This window comes from Pleuronectes platessa, chromosome 16 (genome assembly GCF_947347685.1).
Source record: "Pleuronectes platessa chromosome 16, fPlePla1.1, whole genome shotgun sequence".
Lineage (NCBI taxonomy): Eukaryota > Metazoa > Chordata > Actinopteri > Pleuronectiformes > Pleuronectidae > Pleuronectes > Pleuronectes platessa.
In genome coordinates, this window is record NC_070641.1 from 11,532,724 (window position 1) to 11,550,593 (window position 17,870).

Here is a 17,870-nt window from a genome sequence, read left to right on the forward strand (position 1 = left end):
CTGGAACTACGCTCATTTTTCAAGCCACCTATACTTTGTTAAAGTCACAATCAGAATCATTATTCATTAGAAGCTTTACTACAGCAATTAACATTAAATACACTAATTAAATCATCAGTAGTCTTTATCATCTTTCCAGAATGGAACACTGAATAGAGATGAAGAGTGCGAGGAGGAGCTGGCAGAGAACTGCTTTTAAAAGCTCCAGATGCTGCCACACTATCTTCACATTATCAGTCTGATAAAGACGAAGCTGATTAAGCACATCCCCATGGGGAGCAAAAGTGCTGCACACAACAGTTATTCCAAAGAGACGGCTAGTAGGGCAGAGGTACAATAGATAATTATTTATTATAGTGCATTTATCAGCTGCTGACAAGATGGAGAAAAAAAAAGCATTTACGTTAGTTTAGAGATACATATGCACATATGCTGTCAGTTGTTCAGAAACATTTGAAAAAATTAAAGCGGTTGGAAAGATGAGTAGGTGGATGAGTTAAAAAAAAAAAGCATATACAATTGTACTTTTTGCTTTGTACCAGATTATCCAACACACCTACAGATGTTTAGGAAACACCAGAATGTACAGAGGGGTGACAATGTCAGAAAGGATTAGTCCTCCAGTTACACAAACCTTCCAAGAAAACCTCCCGATGTAGAAAAACAAAAACTGGAAAATGAATTTCCCTTGAGAGGTCAGTGTGATTATATGACAGTATCGTCATCTTCACTCTGTTATGGGTGTGCATGGTTGATTTCTTAATAAACTGCAGGAACATTTGGGATCAGTGTGAAGGAAACTGTTTCATGGCTGGTTGAACGCTTGTAACATTCTCACTGGTACATTTGAACTGTCTGCTGGTGATAAGTAATGGGGATGGTTATTACCTCCTAGTGCTGGGCGATAAATCAATATAAATAATAATTACAATATTATTTTAAATAGCAATATAACAACATTCCAAAATATTCCAATATAATTCTAATATGGTATAAAACTTTGCTCTACCTCAGATTCATCAAGTGTCTGTCATTCTCTGCTGATAAAGAAAAGTTTAAAATCCACAATCTTCCCTCGGGAGCAAAAATCTGTCATTCATCTTGATAATTACTGATATCGATTGATATGATTTTTGTTTTATCTTGACATGATTCTACATACATATAGCCCAGAACTATAAACCTCTAAGGAGAGGAGGAGATTGTGAGCAGCATTACTTAAAAACTAGAGAAACCATTTGCATTATTCTTAGTGTTCCTTCTTTAATATGACATGACAAGATGTTACCTCTGTTTAACAAACGCTGATGAATATTCTGTGGTCCACACAGCCCTGTGTTGTGCAAGCCGATGAGGTTGTGCAAAGGGCATCAGAGGGACATCATTTAAATAACAACATGGGGAAGCGCCCTGGGTACATGCAGGGACTATACTGCCTGAAGCATCGAAGAGGCTTTTACGGTGCTGATTAATAAAGCAGGTCGGACTAGATGCTTCCCATTCAACTGTAATGTCTTATCACGGAACTGACGATTTGGTTAAGAGTGTGCACCTGCCCTGAGACTTTACACTCTGGAGGCAAATCCCAACACCGAAAAACAATGAGCCAATCCTGAATCCAACCAATTGGTCCCGAGAACATTTTATTCAAAAAAAGACGGCACACCTGGCACGTCAGCTCATGCTAAAGTAAACCAGGTCTTGCGTAACACCAACATAAAAAAAACATTAAAATAGAATAGAAAACAACCCCTAACCAAAAGAACTAGATCAAAGACAATATAAGACCACCAGTAAATAATAAACAAGAGTGGGAGCAACTCTAAGAAAGGCCTCGTTGTTCCAATGGTGTGAATGTAGCTGAAACTTACAAGGGAATGATGCTGTAACTACACTCAATACACACATTCAAAACATTTATTGTCTTTTGTGGGCACAGCCAGGATGCATCCTTTTAAACCTGTGTGGAAGGCCTGAGATGAAATATAAGGTTCAGGGAAGTGGAACTGAACTTAAAATGGTTCAACAAATGTGAAAACATCTGGAACAGATGATGAGTACCACAACATCCTGACTATTATTGTGACTTACGGGATATGGACCTAACAATGCAGACAGAAACTGTAAAGATCTGAATTATAGGAGAGAATCAACAAGCGTCCAGTGTTTGCTGCCACAGTTAAACTGGAAACATGCAAATACCAGATATTGGATGTCAACTACATATTTTAATAAACCCATAGGGTGAATAAATAGTAATTATGTTTAAGTGGCGCTGTAGCCGGGCTATGGAGCTGTTTATGTTTATTAATCGCAATATTAGATGTTATCACATATCGCATGTTTTCCAAATAATGCGCAGCCCTATATTATGGTCTTGATGCCCCAAGCGCATGTTTTTTTAAACAAACATTCTTGAGAGATCCCTTCATCTTTAAAAACCAGTACCTTTGGATGTGCTGACCTTGAAGGGAGGAGGTGTCGGGGTTAACTCTGTTCAAGGCACCGCAGGGCTGCTCCCACTCTGCTCACGCATACATACACACATTCTTTCATTCATTCATCCAAACACACTACTACAGTACACATACAGTATGCATGGGAGCACTGGCCCTAGGTCGGACTCTTCAGGGGAACAGAGGCGAAAAGAGGGGTGAGACAGACCAGGACCAGTGTAGTCTCCCATTACACTGCAGACAGAAGTGGCAGATAGGACGAGGAGGAGTGACGGATCATTTCATTGTCTTTAGCTGGTTTGAAAGCCAGTCCAGACCCTCGTAGAGACCATCTCCACCTGTGGCACATGTGGCCTGAATATACCAGTTCCGCGGTTTCAGATTGTGCAGGCCCAGTTTGTCTGTGATCTCAGCTGCATTCAAGGCATTGGGCAGGTCCTGAAAACCGAAAACACAACCGTCAATAAACAAGAAGAGAAAAAGCAGCTAAACCATCATTTTGAACTGATTGGTTAACAATTATAAGGTGATTCAATATACTGGATTGGTATCTGTGTTCTTAATCAGTGCTATCAAAGTGTAACTCTGACACTTGACTAAATGGGCTGAAGTTGCATGAATAGGTTGTTTCTTTAATTAATTTTAAGTAAATTTTCATGATAGATAACTGAAAAAAATGGTTCTAGCTTCTCAAATGTGAAGTTTTGGCAGTTTTTTCGACTAGAAATATCACTACGTTTTGGTCCAAGTTCCAGACGAATGTGTGTTGCACAGAGAAACTTGTCGGAATCACACCGAGGAAAGAGCAGAGGTATAGGTAAATTACTAAGTAATGGCCGATTATAATTTAGTTTAGGTACTTGAAACAAGGAGGGAATCCTGTCAGTGAATTTCTACCTTTATTGGTTCAGTCAAAAGCTGATCACCCCCTCACCTGGGCCCGATTCCTCAGATTTACCTGAGGTATCGTCAGGCTAAGATGTTCCTGTTGGTTTTCACTCTTCTATACTTTTTTAACAACTAGTTATCATGAGTAAATGTAATTAGACTGCAGGTGATGTTGTAAGCACTCACTGGCCAATTTTATAAAAAAATTACAAATTGTGTTTATGATGGAAGTTTCATTGAAACATTTTGCAAACAATCAAAAAAGAATTATGAGATAGTGAAATGATGTGTTCTCATTCTGTGTCTCTTTTTTGTTACTTGTGATCAAATATTAGGTTTGTTTCTTTAATACATTGTCTATTTATGAGCTAGTAGCTATTGAACTCTATCAAAATGTAATTGTAATAACTTAGCCAACAGATCTTAATATTCTCTCAATATTCAACATGATCTCACCTACAAGTCATTATTCAAGTAATTTGTCTTTTCAAATGGTTTCTCTATGAGGTTTTATGAGTGGTCCAAGTTAAGCGATAAACTAAGATCAGTTGATAGCTGCCAAGTTCTACAATTCAAAATGTTGTTAGAGGGACACTGACACAAACTCACCTGTTTGTTGGCAAAGACAAGCAGCAGTGCATCTCTCAGCTCGTCTTCGGCCAGCATTCGCATCAGCTCCTCCTTCGCCTCACCGATTCGCTCCCTGTCATTACTGTCCACAACGAAGATAAGGCCTAGCAATGGAAAAGAGGCAAGGTTTGCATGGAGGAAGTCTCTGTGCGTAATTGAGGATTGAACCACCAATGGGCTAACACTTGTTCAACAAACTTGGAGCGATGGGGAAATATTACCTTGTGTGTTTTGAAAGTAATGCCTCCAGAGTGGCCTGATCTTGTCCTGACCACCGACGTCCCACACTGTAAAACTGATGTTCCTGAACTCTACTGTCTCAACATTAAAACCTGCGGATGAGAGAGAAAACCAAAGAGACAAAATTAAGTTTTAAATGTCTACGTTTTCATATTGCAAGGTCTAAGTCCCACCAACATTGTGGCAGTCAGCATAAGCATTAAATTACTGAAGATGCAGAAGAGGCCTCACCGATGGTGGGAATTGTGGTAACAATTTCTCCCAGTTTGAGTTTGTACAGGATTGTGGTCTTTCCAGCAGCATCGAGCCCTACCATCAGGATTCTCATCTCTTTCTTGCCCATTAACCCTTTAAACACGCTTGCGAAAATCCCCATCTTGGCTCACCTGCAAAAGGACAAAGGATATCCAGCGGTCAGACAAAAAATGTGTTATCATACTAAAATAAGTAAATGGGGAGGGGCTACAGCAAGTAGGTGAATCTATGTGCCGATCCGATACCACGTCTTTAAAGAATATTTGTTTAATACGCATGAAATTGCAATCTCTTTCCAGAGAACCCACTTCTTCTTCATCCCTCAAACAGACGCTGCACTGTAGTGACTGCAGCGAAAACGAAGTGATGGCCAGTTGTGTAGCGTTAGCCAGAGTTGGCAAAAATGTATTTCACACTGGAATGTTCCAAAAGTAAAATGGCCATGTCAAATGTGCCACATGCAGGTCCGTCAGTTCCGAAAGGCTGCACAGGCACTTGTTGCCAATTACAGCAGTAGCAATCATCACTTTAATACAGGGTTAGTAGCATGCAAATGTAAAATGTATACATGATACAAGATCATTTTTAAATGTACTGGTATCAAATTGTTACTCTGTACCTACCGACAAAGTCCGGGTCACAGAATCAGGGAAGGGGAAAATTGTATCGGAGCATCTGACTGAATTCACAAACTTATGATGGCATACAAATCATGTAATATATGCATTTATGAATTAATGACCTAAAGTAGTATAAATGTCAATTCAGTTTTTATTTTGTTGTGAACTGAACTCCTTTAGATCAATCCCAGACTTAAGTTTAACTTCCATCATTGTGTCTGTCTGAAAGGTGTTAAATTCAACAGAAGTCAACAGTCTGGTTTAGCTACATAGTTAACAAACAAGGGGGAGCCCACACAGTCATTGTCTGCTTCTTGTTCTGCGAGTCTGAATTCAGAAATCTCTGGCATCACCACCTGTCATATATTGTCTTCCACCTGCTCCTACTTTTAAGGTTTTCATGGACGGCCTGTTAAAAACTAGAGAAAACCTGCCTCCACTTGTTCTGCTCAGCCGTGTATTGCAGGTGGAAGGTGCAGTGGAGATAAGCACCAGTATGTTTTAAATAAAAAAAGAAAAGAGCACATTCTTTGAGCTCATAAACACGAGAGCCAGCAATTATGTTCTCTGGCAGTGCAGGATTCTGGACCACTGCATCTATTGTCATTGAAGAAATGGATATCACCGCTTCTTATACAACATATTCCGTGTATTTCATGATCCAATGCTAAGGGACTGGCACCAAGTCGTCTTAATAAGTGTTATAAACATGCAAGAAAATCAATGTTACAATTTTTCAAAACTCTAGGTCATTGTTCAATGATTAGTCTAAAAACCAAACATCATAATTTTAAAAGCATTTATCTAAAAGTGACTGGAAATATGGGGAATTTATGCAAATCTTTAAGCATTATGGTGTCGATACTAATCTAGAAAAGAATAGATCGACTGAACATGTGTTCATAACTTTGTGCTGCATTAACATGTGTTGCTCTCTTTCCCTCCCCGATAAATCCTATCGAAATGCCTCACAATCTTGGGAGTCACTGATGTGAACAGCTAAATACATTTGTTGTAGATTTATATTCTGTCAATCAACAGTTTCTGATCCAAATCCGCTTTTGACAGTAAGACACATGTCAAACAAACTGGGTTTTGGTTTTTTATCCTGCTACTGGAAGTCATGTTAGGTCGAGTCTCCTTAAACAGGAGTGACAGGTTTCTCTCGGCAGGACACAAGCACTGTTTGAATAGTGTTAAAGAAAGTCTGAGGTTTTGTTCCAGACTGAAAAATTACACCTGATTTCAGTTTTGGTTAAGATGTAGGTGTGTGTGTGTGTGTGTGTGTGTGTGTGTGTGTGTGTGTGTGTGTGTGTGTGTGAATTACAACAAGGCTTCAGTGTTTGACTTGACAGGTAATCTTCTGTTAGCATGTAGCTGGGAAGCTAGCAGAGCTTCGTTTTTGGTCTCATTAAAAGATAAAAGCATAGAAATAACCCCTCGTGAAAACACACTACGGCTGCTGATAGATATCCTTGTTGTCGTTTCACACTTAACACAACTCAAAGGTTTTAAACTTCTCAAATGCGAACTAGTTCCAATGCTAAGGAAATAGCTAACGAACTTCAAGCTTTGCCTGCGTACGGCCAACTGGTTGTAACCGAGGAAACGTTGAAAGGCTCCCGGTCTGTCCACCTTTGTTTAAATGTGAGTTCCAAACCCGCCAAGAGGATGTGACATGTTTAAAAAAAGAGAATGTTACCTTTTCTTGTGCTTTGCGATGCTTCGTTGCTGCTCTGCTCACACAACAAAATGGCGTAAGCTGACGTATCGTGTTCCTCGTCATTATCCGCCTCCTTGGCTTCTTCTGTGTATTTTAAGGTGGTTACAAACTGAGAAAGGACTCATTACCGCCTTCTAAAGCTGTGGAGGACTGATCGGAATTATAAAATTGTGATGTGTAGAAATAACATAAAGGCCTAGTAGTGTACAGGCTGGTGATATTTGTATATACATTTATTCCCGTCAAAAACTAAAGAAAACATTAAAAACTACAGTAATTATACTGTCTGTAATGTCACAGTTCACTCTGTCCAATAGGCCGTCGTGGTCCTAAGACATATTAATAATCAGTAATTAGCTCGATCGCAGTGGGTGACATGCTCCTCAAATTAACGTAAACATGGCTAGAGTTGTTTATTCTGAATCTTTGTACACACATGAATACATACCTATGGATAGATAGATAGATAGATAGATAGATAGATAGATAGATAGATAGATAGATAGATAGATAGATAGATAGATAGATAGATAGATAGAGTGGACCATATACTGTTTGAGATTAGTGTGGCAGGCTTTTCCTCAACTGACCACTTGTGGGCAGATCACTCAGGACCGATATTAATTCCAGGTCTGAATGCAGTCTGAGACTAATGGCCCATTCAGAAACCTGTATTAATCCTAATACAGGTGGGTGAAGTGTATTCTTAATTGTGTTTCCTCATCAAATCAGTTTATGACAACCACATCAGTGAAAGTTACATTCTTGAATGTGGTGGAGCGTGTCTCCAATTCCCTACTTGCAGATCTGATATGAGTTAATGTAGACCTGGAGGTTTACCACTAGATGCCAATAAAACCAGTGGGACTAGTTACTTTCTGTACTACGGCATTCTGTCATTAAAGCATGAGGCCAGTGAAGCAACCAAATGTTCTGAGTGACTGACAGTAAATATTACTTTTTAACTTGGTCATCTTTATTTAGACCTCAACTGTCTCCTAATGTGACAACATTAAGCAGGAAATTGGGGCTTTTTTCAATTTATAGAGACAGCTAAAGCTGCAAGAATCAATTAATTGATCAATTAATCAGGAAATAATTTAATTTACAATGTATACCTGATCACTGTAAAGCATTTTGACACCTTAGGAACCTGGCAACCTATACTTCCAATTATGGAAACAATCTTTTTTTTCAGCCCTTGTTCGGTTTATTTGCTCCATTCATTTTAACTACAGCATAAAATATGTTCATAGGTTGAACATCTGTCTTCCATCCACTAGATGGAGCTCCATCTTTGCCTGTCTGTGTTTTTTCCTTGCAGGATAAAAACATTCATGGAGAACACAGTGTGTCATTTGATTGGAAGAACAGACTACACAACCTTTAATAACATAGTACGTTTGCTTCCTTTAATTTCAGCCCACATGGATCATTAACTTCTTATACATAGGGTTAATTGCTGACTGCTGTGCTTTGCTGTGCTTGGTTGATTTATGCAGCCTAATGGTAATGATTATAATGTAATAACTTGAGGGACAAAAATAGGGATATTGCTTTTTTACTTTCTCTTCACTATGTTATGGGATTCAGCTTGTTGCTCAAGGACACATCAGAGCGAATGTTTGCTGTCCTTAGTCCTTGAACCTGAGTTTCAGACTTTAAACAGGAAACCATCATGCTGCTTTTCATTTTTTTAGGTTACTGATCAACCAAATATAAACGTATTCAAAAATGAAATCTGAAGGGCAGGTTTTAACGGATAGTTTGAGAGTTTGGAGTTGAGAGATTATTAACTCTTTGATATCAAAGAGATGTTTAAAAACTATATTCTATTTAGATATTTCTGCCTAGCCAGAATGGCTGAAGACCCAAACATCCTAATGGTGAGTATCCAGGTGTGTATTGGAAATTTGTGCTTAGTTTCTCGGTGTGGCCTAGTTGGTATAGAGTGGTTGTTCTCCAACAAGAAAGTTGACGGGTCATCCCCACTCTTCCATATCTGCATACCGAAATGTCCTAGGCAAGACCACTTATTCAATGACAATATCTTACACTATGTAAATTAAGCTAAAAAATTACAATTTTTTTTTTTCTTAATACAAAAAATTAAATTTTATAAAAAAAAAATGAATTAATTTAAATGAATCCTGCGCAGTCCACTTCTGCACAGGATGTGCGCAGATCTCTTCTGCGCAAGAAGTGCGCAGTCCACCTCTGCCAATTCATTTGCCTGAAAAATAATAATAATAATCCTTACAATTTCAATTTCACTGTCTGTCAGTGCTCGGGCCCTAATGATACACATGTTTCAGATGATATTCAACTTATCACATGTGTAATTAAACAGGGTTTTGTTGTTGATTTGGTTGCTGTGAACAAACATAACATTTTGTCTTCCATTAGATGATGTGAGGATGAGCAAAGAGTGATACTGCCGTAGGGGAAAGTTATGCTTGTTTGTTTCTCCTTGAAATATGATTCAGATGATAAACTGTGATATAGATTTTTTTTTTTTCTGGCACTGAGTAGTTCAAAGGAAGGACGTCCAGCCACAGCCACACATGCAGGTAGCCTGAATTTCTGCACAACCTTTGACAAAGATTTTTTTCGACCTCTTGAAAGGACGTTCAAGCAACTCTCCTGCACCTTCGATGCGTTTTGCTGGAGTAAACATAATATTGAGAGTCCAATGAGGGTGCGGTAATTGTGAGACAGTCCAATGAGGGTGCGGTAACGTGATGTACCTCCTCCCAGCTGCGGACCACTGCGGGCCAGGCGCACCGGGTTGAAAGTTTGCGTGCGTGTGAGTGGGGCCCCTCACAGAGTTGCGCCGAGCAGACGGCACAGACTTTCTCCGAAGAAGAGTCAGCGAGATGAAGAGCAGCGCCAGCCCGGCACCATGCGCTCCAGGCTCCCACGGACCGCCTGTCTACTGCGACTCACCGCGCTCTGCATCCTCCTCTCGCACACCGCAGCTTATTTTGGGTCAGATCACGTTTGTGTTTGCAACTTCTGCTCATCGCATGTGGTTATTGTTTAGCTTTGTGGCTTTAATTCTCAGAGAACATGATAACAACAACATCTTTGACCAAATTACGCGCGGCTATTACGCACGAACTAACCACACATTATATATATATTGTTATGCGAATTAGCTGCTCTAAACTATAATTATTACCAACCAAATTAAGATGACTTATTTGGCTATTTTGATATGATCGTCATATATATATATATTGTTTTGTTTATCATTAATGGTTGATATACAGCAGACATATTAAAGTATGGGCTGCCAATTTAGTCATTTAATTATCAGTAACTTGTATATTTTGAGGAACCAAGGCACAAATTCGTCACAGTCACACATTTCCTTCAGGAAAGAATCTCCCTCCAGAGGGTAGTTCACTATTTGTAAGCAATATTTGTACGTTTTATCCAAGTCCTACTTTGTTTCTTTCTTATTTCCTCTCCCAGGCTGACAGGTCGGGAACCCTTGGTGTTTTTACCTGGTCCGTTTTCCAATGAGCCTCCGACAGGAAAGGCCCACCTGAAGCAGTGCGAGCAGATGCCTCTGACCAGGCGGCAGAAGAGGCTCTGTCGCCGGGAGCCTGGTTTGGCGGAGACGCTGCGGGAGTCGGTGCGCCTCAGCCTCCTGGAGTGTCGCTACCAGTTCAGGAATGAGCGCTGGAACTGCAGCCTGGAAGGACGAGCGAGTCTTTTGAAGAGAGGTGAGCCTTTTTATTTACTCTCTTGGTTTCTCTTTAATTTCCTTTCATCTTTATTTGTCTGTATCTGTTTTTACCTAAACGAGACAGGTGCATATTCTTTCATAAATCCATCTCTGCCTAACAAGACATGCAATGTTTTTCAGAAGGGTGACAAAATAAAGGGTTGTCACAAGTAAAAAGTTGTATCAAAGTCTTGAAGATAAAAATTTAAAAAGAAGTTTTAAAATGATTCACGTTTTTAGTGTTTTTTCGATTACTGTGAACGCAAACTTTAAAGCAAGATCCAATACTACCGACAGTTTCCTTAATGCGTCACTGATTTTACAACGTAGACATTTGCTTCAACTGCTCAGGTCAAAGAAAACTGTCTCAAGAGTTGTGACAACACTCTTGTGCATTTCATTTAAACACAGTCATTCCTTCCTACGTCTTGCTAATGCAACACCAACGTATTTGTGACATGACACCAGCCCTCACTTCTAGGATTCCACTGTATTTTGTGTGAATTAAGATTTGCTGCAAAGTTCCTTGTCCTGACACAACCCTTGAAAAAGTTTTCCATTAGTCCCCTTGCATATTTCTTGCATGGTCTGAAAACCATTGATTAGAAAATAGACGTGTCCATACTAAATCACCATATTGCATACATAGCTCAAATCCCCTGCATATCTGCTGTGCGTAGAAAATGCTGTCGTATCCTCCAGGATTTACGCATATGATATCAGTGTGTGGGTGAGCATGAACAGGTCAGCATGGAGGTAATGAGGGAGTAGAAAGCCAAGAAATGTGGTGCGGTGCAGAGCGCTCGAGCCCTGTGGTTATTTTTATCTCGGGAAAGCGCCCATTCCCAGAGGAAAAGGGTGGCGTGATTACCCACTTTCATCTGGGAAAATCCTTCCTAGTCAAAATAATAATTAATTGGATCAAAATATACCCTGGTGACGGCTCTGGGTGAAGCAAATAACAGTGCGAAACCAAAAGGAAAGGTCAGAAGAGGAGTTATGACACAGGGAAACTTGCAGTATAATGCTGATGTTGGTTTAAACCATGACGACGTAGTGAGGACTCTGTAAACATTTTCTCTTAAGGGTTCATCCACTGGCACAAAGGACAATGTGACAATTGGGAACTATAAATCAATCCCGGAGGATTTACACAATGTACACACGTTTTTGATGCTAAGGACGGTTCTCGCGTTTAAATCCCAGTGTGTCCAGAGGAAACCGATGTGATGTACTTTCAACATTGTTTTTTCATTTATCACAGCGTTCAAGGAGACCGCCTTCCTCCTGGCAGTGTCCTCCGCAGCACTGACCCATGCACTCGCCAAGGCATGCAGCTCAGGCCGAATGGAGAGGTGCACGTGCGACGACTCCCCCGGCATCCAGCATCGGGAAGCATGGCAGTGGGGGGTCTGCGGTGACAACCTGAAATACAGCACCAAGTTTCTGAAGAAGTTCCTCGGCCAGAAGATGGTCAACAGGGACATGAGGGCTCAGGTGGACGCCCACAACATCAACGTTGGCGTTCGGGTGAGTGTGAACAAATGAACCTTCAAAAAGTAGAGTAGGAATATTACAGCAAGAACACCCCCCTCTCTCTTTTGATGACGAGGTTGCCACCCAAGACATGCTGAAAACATCACCTCTACCTGAGCCCCACTTTGCTCAATTAGCTGGCCTGCAATTTTACACGACAATTACAGATCTGGCACACTCCGGCACCATCACAGGATGGAGAATTACAATCCTCACCTGCATAATTTCTCTCAGTGCCAGCCAGACAAACCCCCCCCCCCCCCCCCCCCCTTATTTGCTGCCGTCGTTGGCCTTGGTTGGCTAATGCCGAGGCAGAGGCGGCGCAGCAGCGAGACAAGGCGGCTGTGGGAGCTCTGGAGCCAGGTGTTCTCAGGCATGATAAAGCTTGCTGCGCAGGCCCACAGAAAATTAAAGGTCTCATGTCGGAGGGAACGATTATAACCGAGGCCTCTTTTTAATATACGAGCAAGCATTTTTTTCCACTTACTGGATCACCGTGCTCTTCATAAATCCACCTAATGTTCATAACCACCAGTGTGGCACTCTGAGATAGCAGGCCCCAGGGTCCTGCTCCCGCGGCTCACACCTACGTTCGAGCTGCTGGAGACGGAAAAGGAAAAACAGGACAGGAAGAACCGAGGGCCATTTGTCTTATCTCATCTTCACTGAGTTAAATGTTTTCCTCACTTCTCGCTAATGTGGCTTAGAGGAGCCGCGTTAACAAAAACATGAAGTGGCAGCCCCCCCCAACACACACACACCATCTCCCAGTAATGGTGCCCTGGAGCCCCCCGAGGCTTTCATACCTGCAAAGGGAGGAACTGAGCAGTACTTCTCGACCCCAGAAGTACCCTCTGGCTCTCTGTGCGTGACCTGTCTCTGGCCCCCGCCAAGACAGCAGCCTGAGTGATCGCGCTCCCATCACTGACCATCAAGCTCAGTGAACTATTAACCTATATCGGGGGGGGGGGGGGGGGGGGGGCAGCATCACAAAACCTGCTGCTACTTTTTTTTGGCACTTCTCGCGCAGAAATTCTTATCAGTGTTTTCCGTGAGCAGACATGTACTAAGAACAGGGTGGAGAGATTCCACTGTCTGCGCTGTTTGTCACCTCTGCCTCGGGCTCCAGGGAGGAGAGACAGGAGAGGAGCAGACAGAGCTAGTTTCAACACATTGGGGAGAAGAAAAAATATATATAATTGCAAGAGCTGTCCAAGTGAGAAATGTGCGGTAGATGAAATACAGCATCCTGAACCGTCCCCCTCAATCCATTATGTCAAAACTTTTGACTGAGGTGAGTTAAAGGCTCGCTGGTTGCAGACCACCACCCCTAACCCTCCACCCACCCTGCAGGAAACTGTCTCACTCTGTCCAGATAGACCTCCCAGATAAGAGGACAGGTAATGAATCAAGTGGAAGGAACTGACATCGTTCTCCTTTTTCCCCTCCCAATGCCTCTTTCCTCCACATCTCAGGCGGTGAGGAGCGGCCTGAAAACAACCTGCAAGTGTCATGGCGTCTCCGGCTCGTGTGCCCTACGGACTTGTTGGAAGCAGCTGTCGCCTTTCCACGACACTGGGCGGCTGCTGAAGTATCGGTATGACACGGCCGTGCGGGTGCTGAGCGTCACCAACGTGGCCACGGGGGAGACGGAGCTCACTGGGCCCCGTCGTCACGGCCAGAGCCTGCGCACTACTGACCTGGTCTACCTGGAGGAGTCCCCCAGCTTCTGCAGGCCTTCACGCTACTCCCCGGGCACGGGGGGCCGGTCGTGCGCCAAAGACACCAGCTGTCAGAGCCTGTGCTGCGGACGGGGTTACAACACCGCCATGCACCTCACCAGCCTGTCCTGCCACTGCCAGGTGCGCTGGTGCTGCCACGTGGAGTGCCAGACGTGCGTGAGGGAGGAGGAGGTGTACACCTGCAAATCTGCATAGAAATGTGGGGAGTCCGAAGACGTACAGGGGAGTCAGTGAGAGACACAGGGGTCATCATCGATCTGACATATCAACACTGACTGGAGAGTAATCTCCTGTAGACAATAAACCGCTCTGATCACACATCAGAGCGGTGTCTTTGCTGAGCTCCACTTTTGAGGTTTCTTTGTTTTGGGGGAAAGGAATGTAAAACGCTTCTAACATTATAAAATGTATTTTGCTAATCGTCATCGATCTGATATGCACCCGCTCGCGGTAGTTGAGGGTGTTTTCAGACGACTCTGCTCTCCTCTCAATGGATGCACTGATAACGCCCGCTCTCCTGGGACAGAGGGAAACAAGCTCTTAGCAACAGGTACTGGCCTGGACTGGACGCCGCCAGCAGCACGACGTCGAGCTCTGACACTTTGACCTTGTTGCATTGTATTTTTTGTAATTACCCACTTTCTGTTGACTATTTATTGTATCAGTTGTACTGCTGCTTTATACTTTAACCTTATTTTTTATTTTTTATAACCCAGAGTTGCCACTAAGGCTCGCACGGCCTGAAAAGGAACCTACCTGTCTGTCTCTCTGTCTGCTGTGTTCTAGTGGAGAACGTTTTCGGGTTCTTTTTCTGAGTAAAAAAAAGCACTTAAGTTGCTCTTTCTAGGTTTTTGATTCAAAGTGTAAAGTCGATCGAAGAAGTTAAAGAAAAATGTTAAGGGTCTAAATATGTGTATAAATACAACCACTGGAAGTTTTTAAGGGTGGGTAAAGCCACTGATATGCATTGTGACTACATGTTATTGTGTTAAGAAACAAGCTGGGTTTCAGTTGCTCTTATGGAAATGTCTATGGAAATCTCTTCTTGTGGCCTAATGTGTGCTCAGCAGAACAAAGGGAAAATACCCGGCGTAGTGATGAGGGAAACACCAAACACAAAAAACTGCTGCAAACAAGAATGAAACACTTAGTTTGTGAACGGACAAGCTCTCCTCTGCTCCCCTTCTATTTATAGAGTCAAACGCTCTGCAATACTTTCATGTTTAAAACAGCCTGATTGAACCATTTTGGTGTTTAGAGTCTAATTTGGCCACATCTTTGTTCTCGATGCCTTTTGAACTGGCCTCAATTAGTTGTCCTTATTTTCTCAAAGAGCTAATCAAAGAGAATCACCCAGTTGTATATCCACAACCCAATGTGTTCATGTGCGTGGGGTCAAACGTGCCCCTCAGACCCAAACGTTTCATCTTTATTGGCCAGTTTATGTTTAGCTTGAACGATTCTAAACTGTATATATGATATGAATATAAGTCATGTCAGGGCTTTAGGCGCAAGACAATGTGGAATCGTAATTTTCTACCTCACTTCATCCTTTGGCAAATATCTGTAAGATTTATGAGCTATGCAGAGTTTTTTTCTCTGTAGATACATGTTCTTTCCTTTGCATTTGTTTTAAAGATCAGATTTCAGATTTCTGTACAGTTTTTTTGAATTTGCTTTTATATATATATACATATATGTGTGTATATATATATATGTTTGTTCAAAATTTTAAAAGTATATTTCAAAAGCAAAATGTTTTTCTTTAATCTCGTTGCATTCCTTTCTTATTTAAAAACAAATAAGATGAATAAATGGACATACATTTGTAAGAGCTGTGTGTTTGTTGTGTCTCGTGCAGCTGATGCAGGTGGTCGCCCTCTGCCGTGCTATCTATCACACACTTGCAAACACATACACACACACGTACACACACACACACACCTGGGGATACACCTGCCTGCAACTCGGCACGCTGCATCAATCCATCTAAAACCACGTCCTGCTGATGACGCCCTCCCCTCCTTTTAGTCTGAAAGGCCTGTGGTCTCGCTGCATCGCCCTCAACCGCCCCCATAACAGGCGAGGAGGGGGCTGGGGGTGCGTGGAGGACACACTTACAGGTGTTGTGCCTCTGGCCAACACAACAACAAACACGATGACAATCATAATGACGTTGATGACTCAGAGGAATGCCGTCTTGCTGAGCGTTTGACCCCTGATTCTCCATTAGAAAGTTCCAGTCGACCGCCCGAATGTATGACGATGATGAGAGCAGTTTACGTGCTATTGCCCGTGAATCATAACCCTTCCTCTCATTTGCAAGGCATTGGTGAAGCTGCAGAACACAGAGGGCTATTGTTTGAGGTATTTTGTTTGGTGTGTGCTCCGGTGCTTTTGATGTTGCTCTCTAATTACTATGATTACCCATTATTATTCCTTATTAGAACATTAGCTTAGTATTGCAAAGAATTATGAAATAATTTCAAGTTGTTTTTAACTCTGGAGTTTAATTAACTCAAGAATCTCTTATGGGTGTACTGAACAGTGTAGGGTATTGTTAGCGCAAATTATCTGTCAGTGTGATGAGTGTACCGCGTGTGTTGGGGGCAATCCTCAGATATGTTTACATGTAACTTGTAACTACACAATGAGATGAGCCAAATGTCACTAATTTCATACACAAACTGGGGGAGAAGAAAAGGTCAAATGTTTCCTTCATGTGAAAGAGAAAACGGCAATAATTGAAGAATACACAGGCTTCTAGGCACATTTCAAAAAGTAGAATATTGTAAGTGTAAGGGCCCCTGGATGGTTTGAGAAAATTCTCCCATTTATATACGGTTAATACAAAACTGGCCTGGCTGAAAATACATTATGACTAAGCGGATTTTCCATAATTTTCACTGGACAGATTGAAACTTGCTTGTAACCCTTTGCTCAAATGTTAATTTACCCTCTCACATAATCATGTTGAAACACTTCAGACGTCTCTCTGATGACCGAGGTCAAATAAGTTCGTATGCCGAGACATACTGACTCACCATATTAACTCGTCATATTATAATATTGCGGATCAATATTTAACTTCATTCAACTCGAATGCTTCGTGTTACAAAAGAAAGAAAAAAACACGTTCTTCTCGGCGGACCGCAGAAAGAGTGAGACAGAGGAGTGTGTCGCAGGCACCGGGGTGGACCGGGGGGGTTGAGATATTGAAGGACATAAAGGAAAAAGATGAGGATGGAGGGATGAGAAGGGATAGTTTGTGGCCCCGGGAGGCCTATCCCCTGCTGCTGCTGTTGTTGTTTTATAATGAACTCCTAAAGCCTTCATTTCCCTCACTACCCTGAGTGGAGGGGGCGCAGCGATGGGGGCCGCTGAGTCCACAGCCGGATTCGCACGCACAAGCCCCGAGGGTGGCTGCTTTGAGCAGGGTGGGGGGTTGGATGGAGCAAGGGGTGCAATATGCGAGATCCTATGTCTGTGTGTGTGTTTGAAACAGTCCTGACAAGAGACAGGTGAGGGCAGGGAGGCTTTTTGCATATGTGTGTGTGAGTACCTGCCGTGTGCACACCTGTGGTCACTTCAACAGGAGTGATGTGCCAGCGTGTGTTTGTAGTGAGGTCTTCCTGTGCGGGTGGGAGCCGCAGTCAGTCGGCTGTGTGCTGGAGCTTTCCTCTGTCACCCTGGGACACTGAATGACACAGATAATATAGGGTGATGCTGGTGGTAACACTATCTCCCATGTCTGCACTGGTCCGGTTCAGGTAAAGGTTACTATGCCGGTCTGGGCCGCGGCACCACACCGTGCTCTGACAGATGAAGATGAATTGACGGACTACAGGCTGGAGCTTTTTCTTTCGAGATATGTATTTGTGTTGCCAAGCAAAACGATATTATCCATAGCAACTTCCATAACTTTCAGGTTTATACATCACTCATTTGCGTAAGAACGGTAGATGTTAACTGAAGCGTAGAAGGCTTGGCAGAAACTTTGCTCAAGGACACAAAGCGCCGTCCCGTCCTGTAATCAGAACCTCTGAG

The 17,870-nt window shown here is 42.4% G+C and overlaps 2 protein-coding genes across 2 annotated transcripts; one reads left to right on the top strand and one right to left on the bottom strand.

Annotated features, from left to right (window-relative positions):
- Positions 1-332: 332 nt before the first annotated feature.
- Positions 333-6,915, bottom strand: arf2a (ADP-ribosylation factor 2a). The gene is made up of 5 exons (XM_053443049.1): positions 6,792-6,915; positions 4,446-4,600; positions 4,196-4,306; positions 3,954-4,078; positions 333-2,894 (listed from the first exon to the last, which is right to left on the bottom strand). The coding sequence occupies exons 2-5, from the start codon at positions 4,588-4,590 to the stop codon at positions 2,733-2,735; spliced, it is 543 nt and encodes a 180-aa protein (XP_053299024.1). The 5' UTR covers positions 4,591-4,600; positions 6,792-6,915; the 3' UTR covers positions 333-2,732.
- A 2,740-nt stretch (positions 6,916-9,655) lies between these two features.
- Positions 9,656-15,655, top strand: wnt9b (wingless-type MMTV integration site family, member 9B). The gene is made up of 4 exons (XM_053443589.1): positions 9,656-9,800; positions 10,290-10,543; positions 11,810-12,075; positions 13,557-15,655. The coding sequence occupies exons 1-4, from the start codon at positions 9,715-9,717 to the stop codon at positions 14,016-14,018; spliced, it is 1,068 nt and encodes a 355-aa protein (XP_053299564.1). The 5' UTR covers positions 9,656-9,714; the 3' UTR covers positions 14,019-15,655.
- Positions 15,656-17,870: the final 2,215 nt, after the last annotated feature.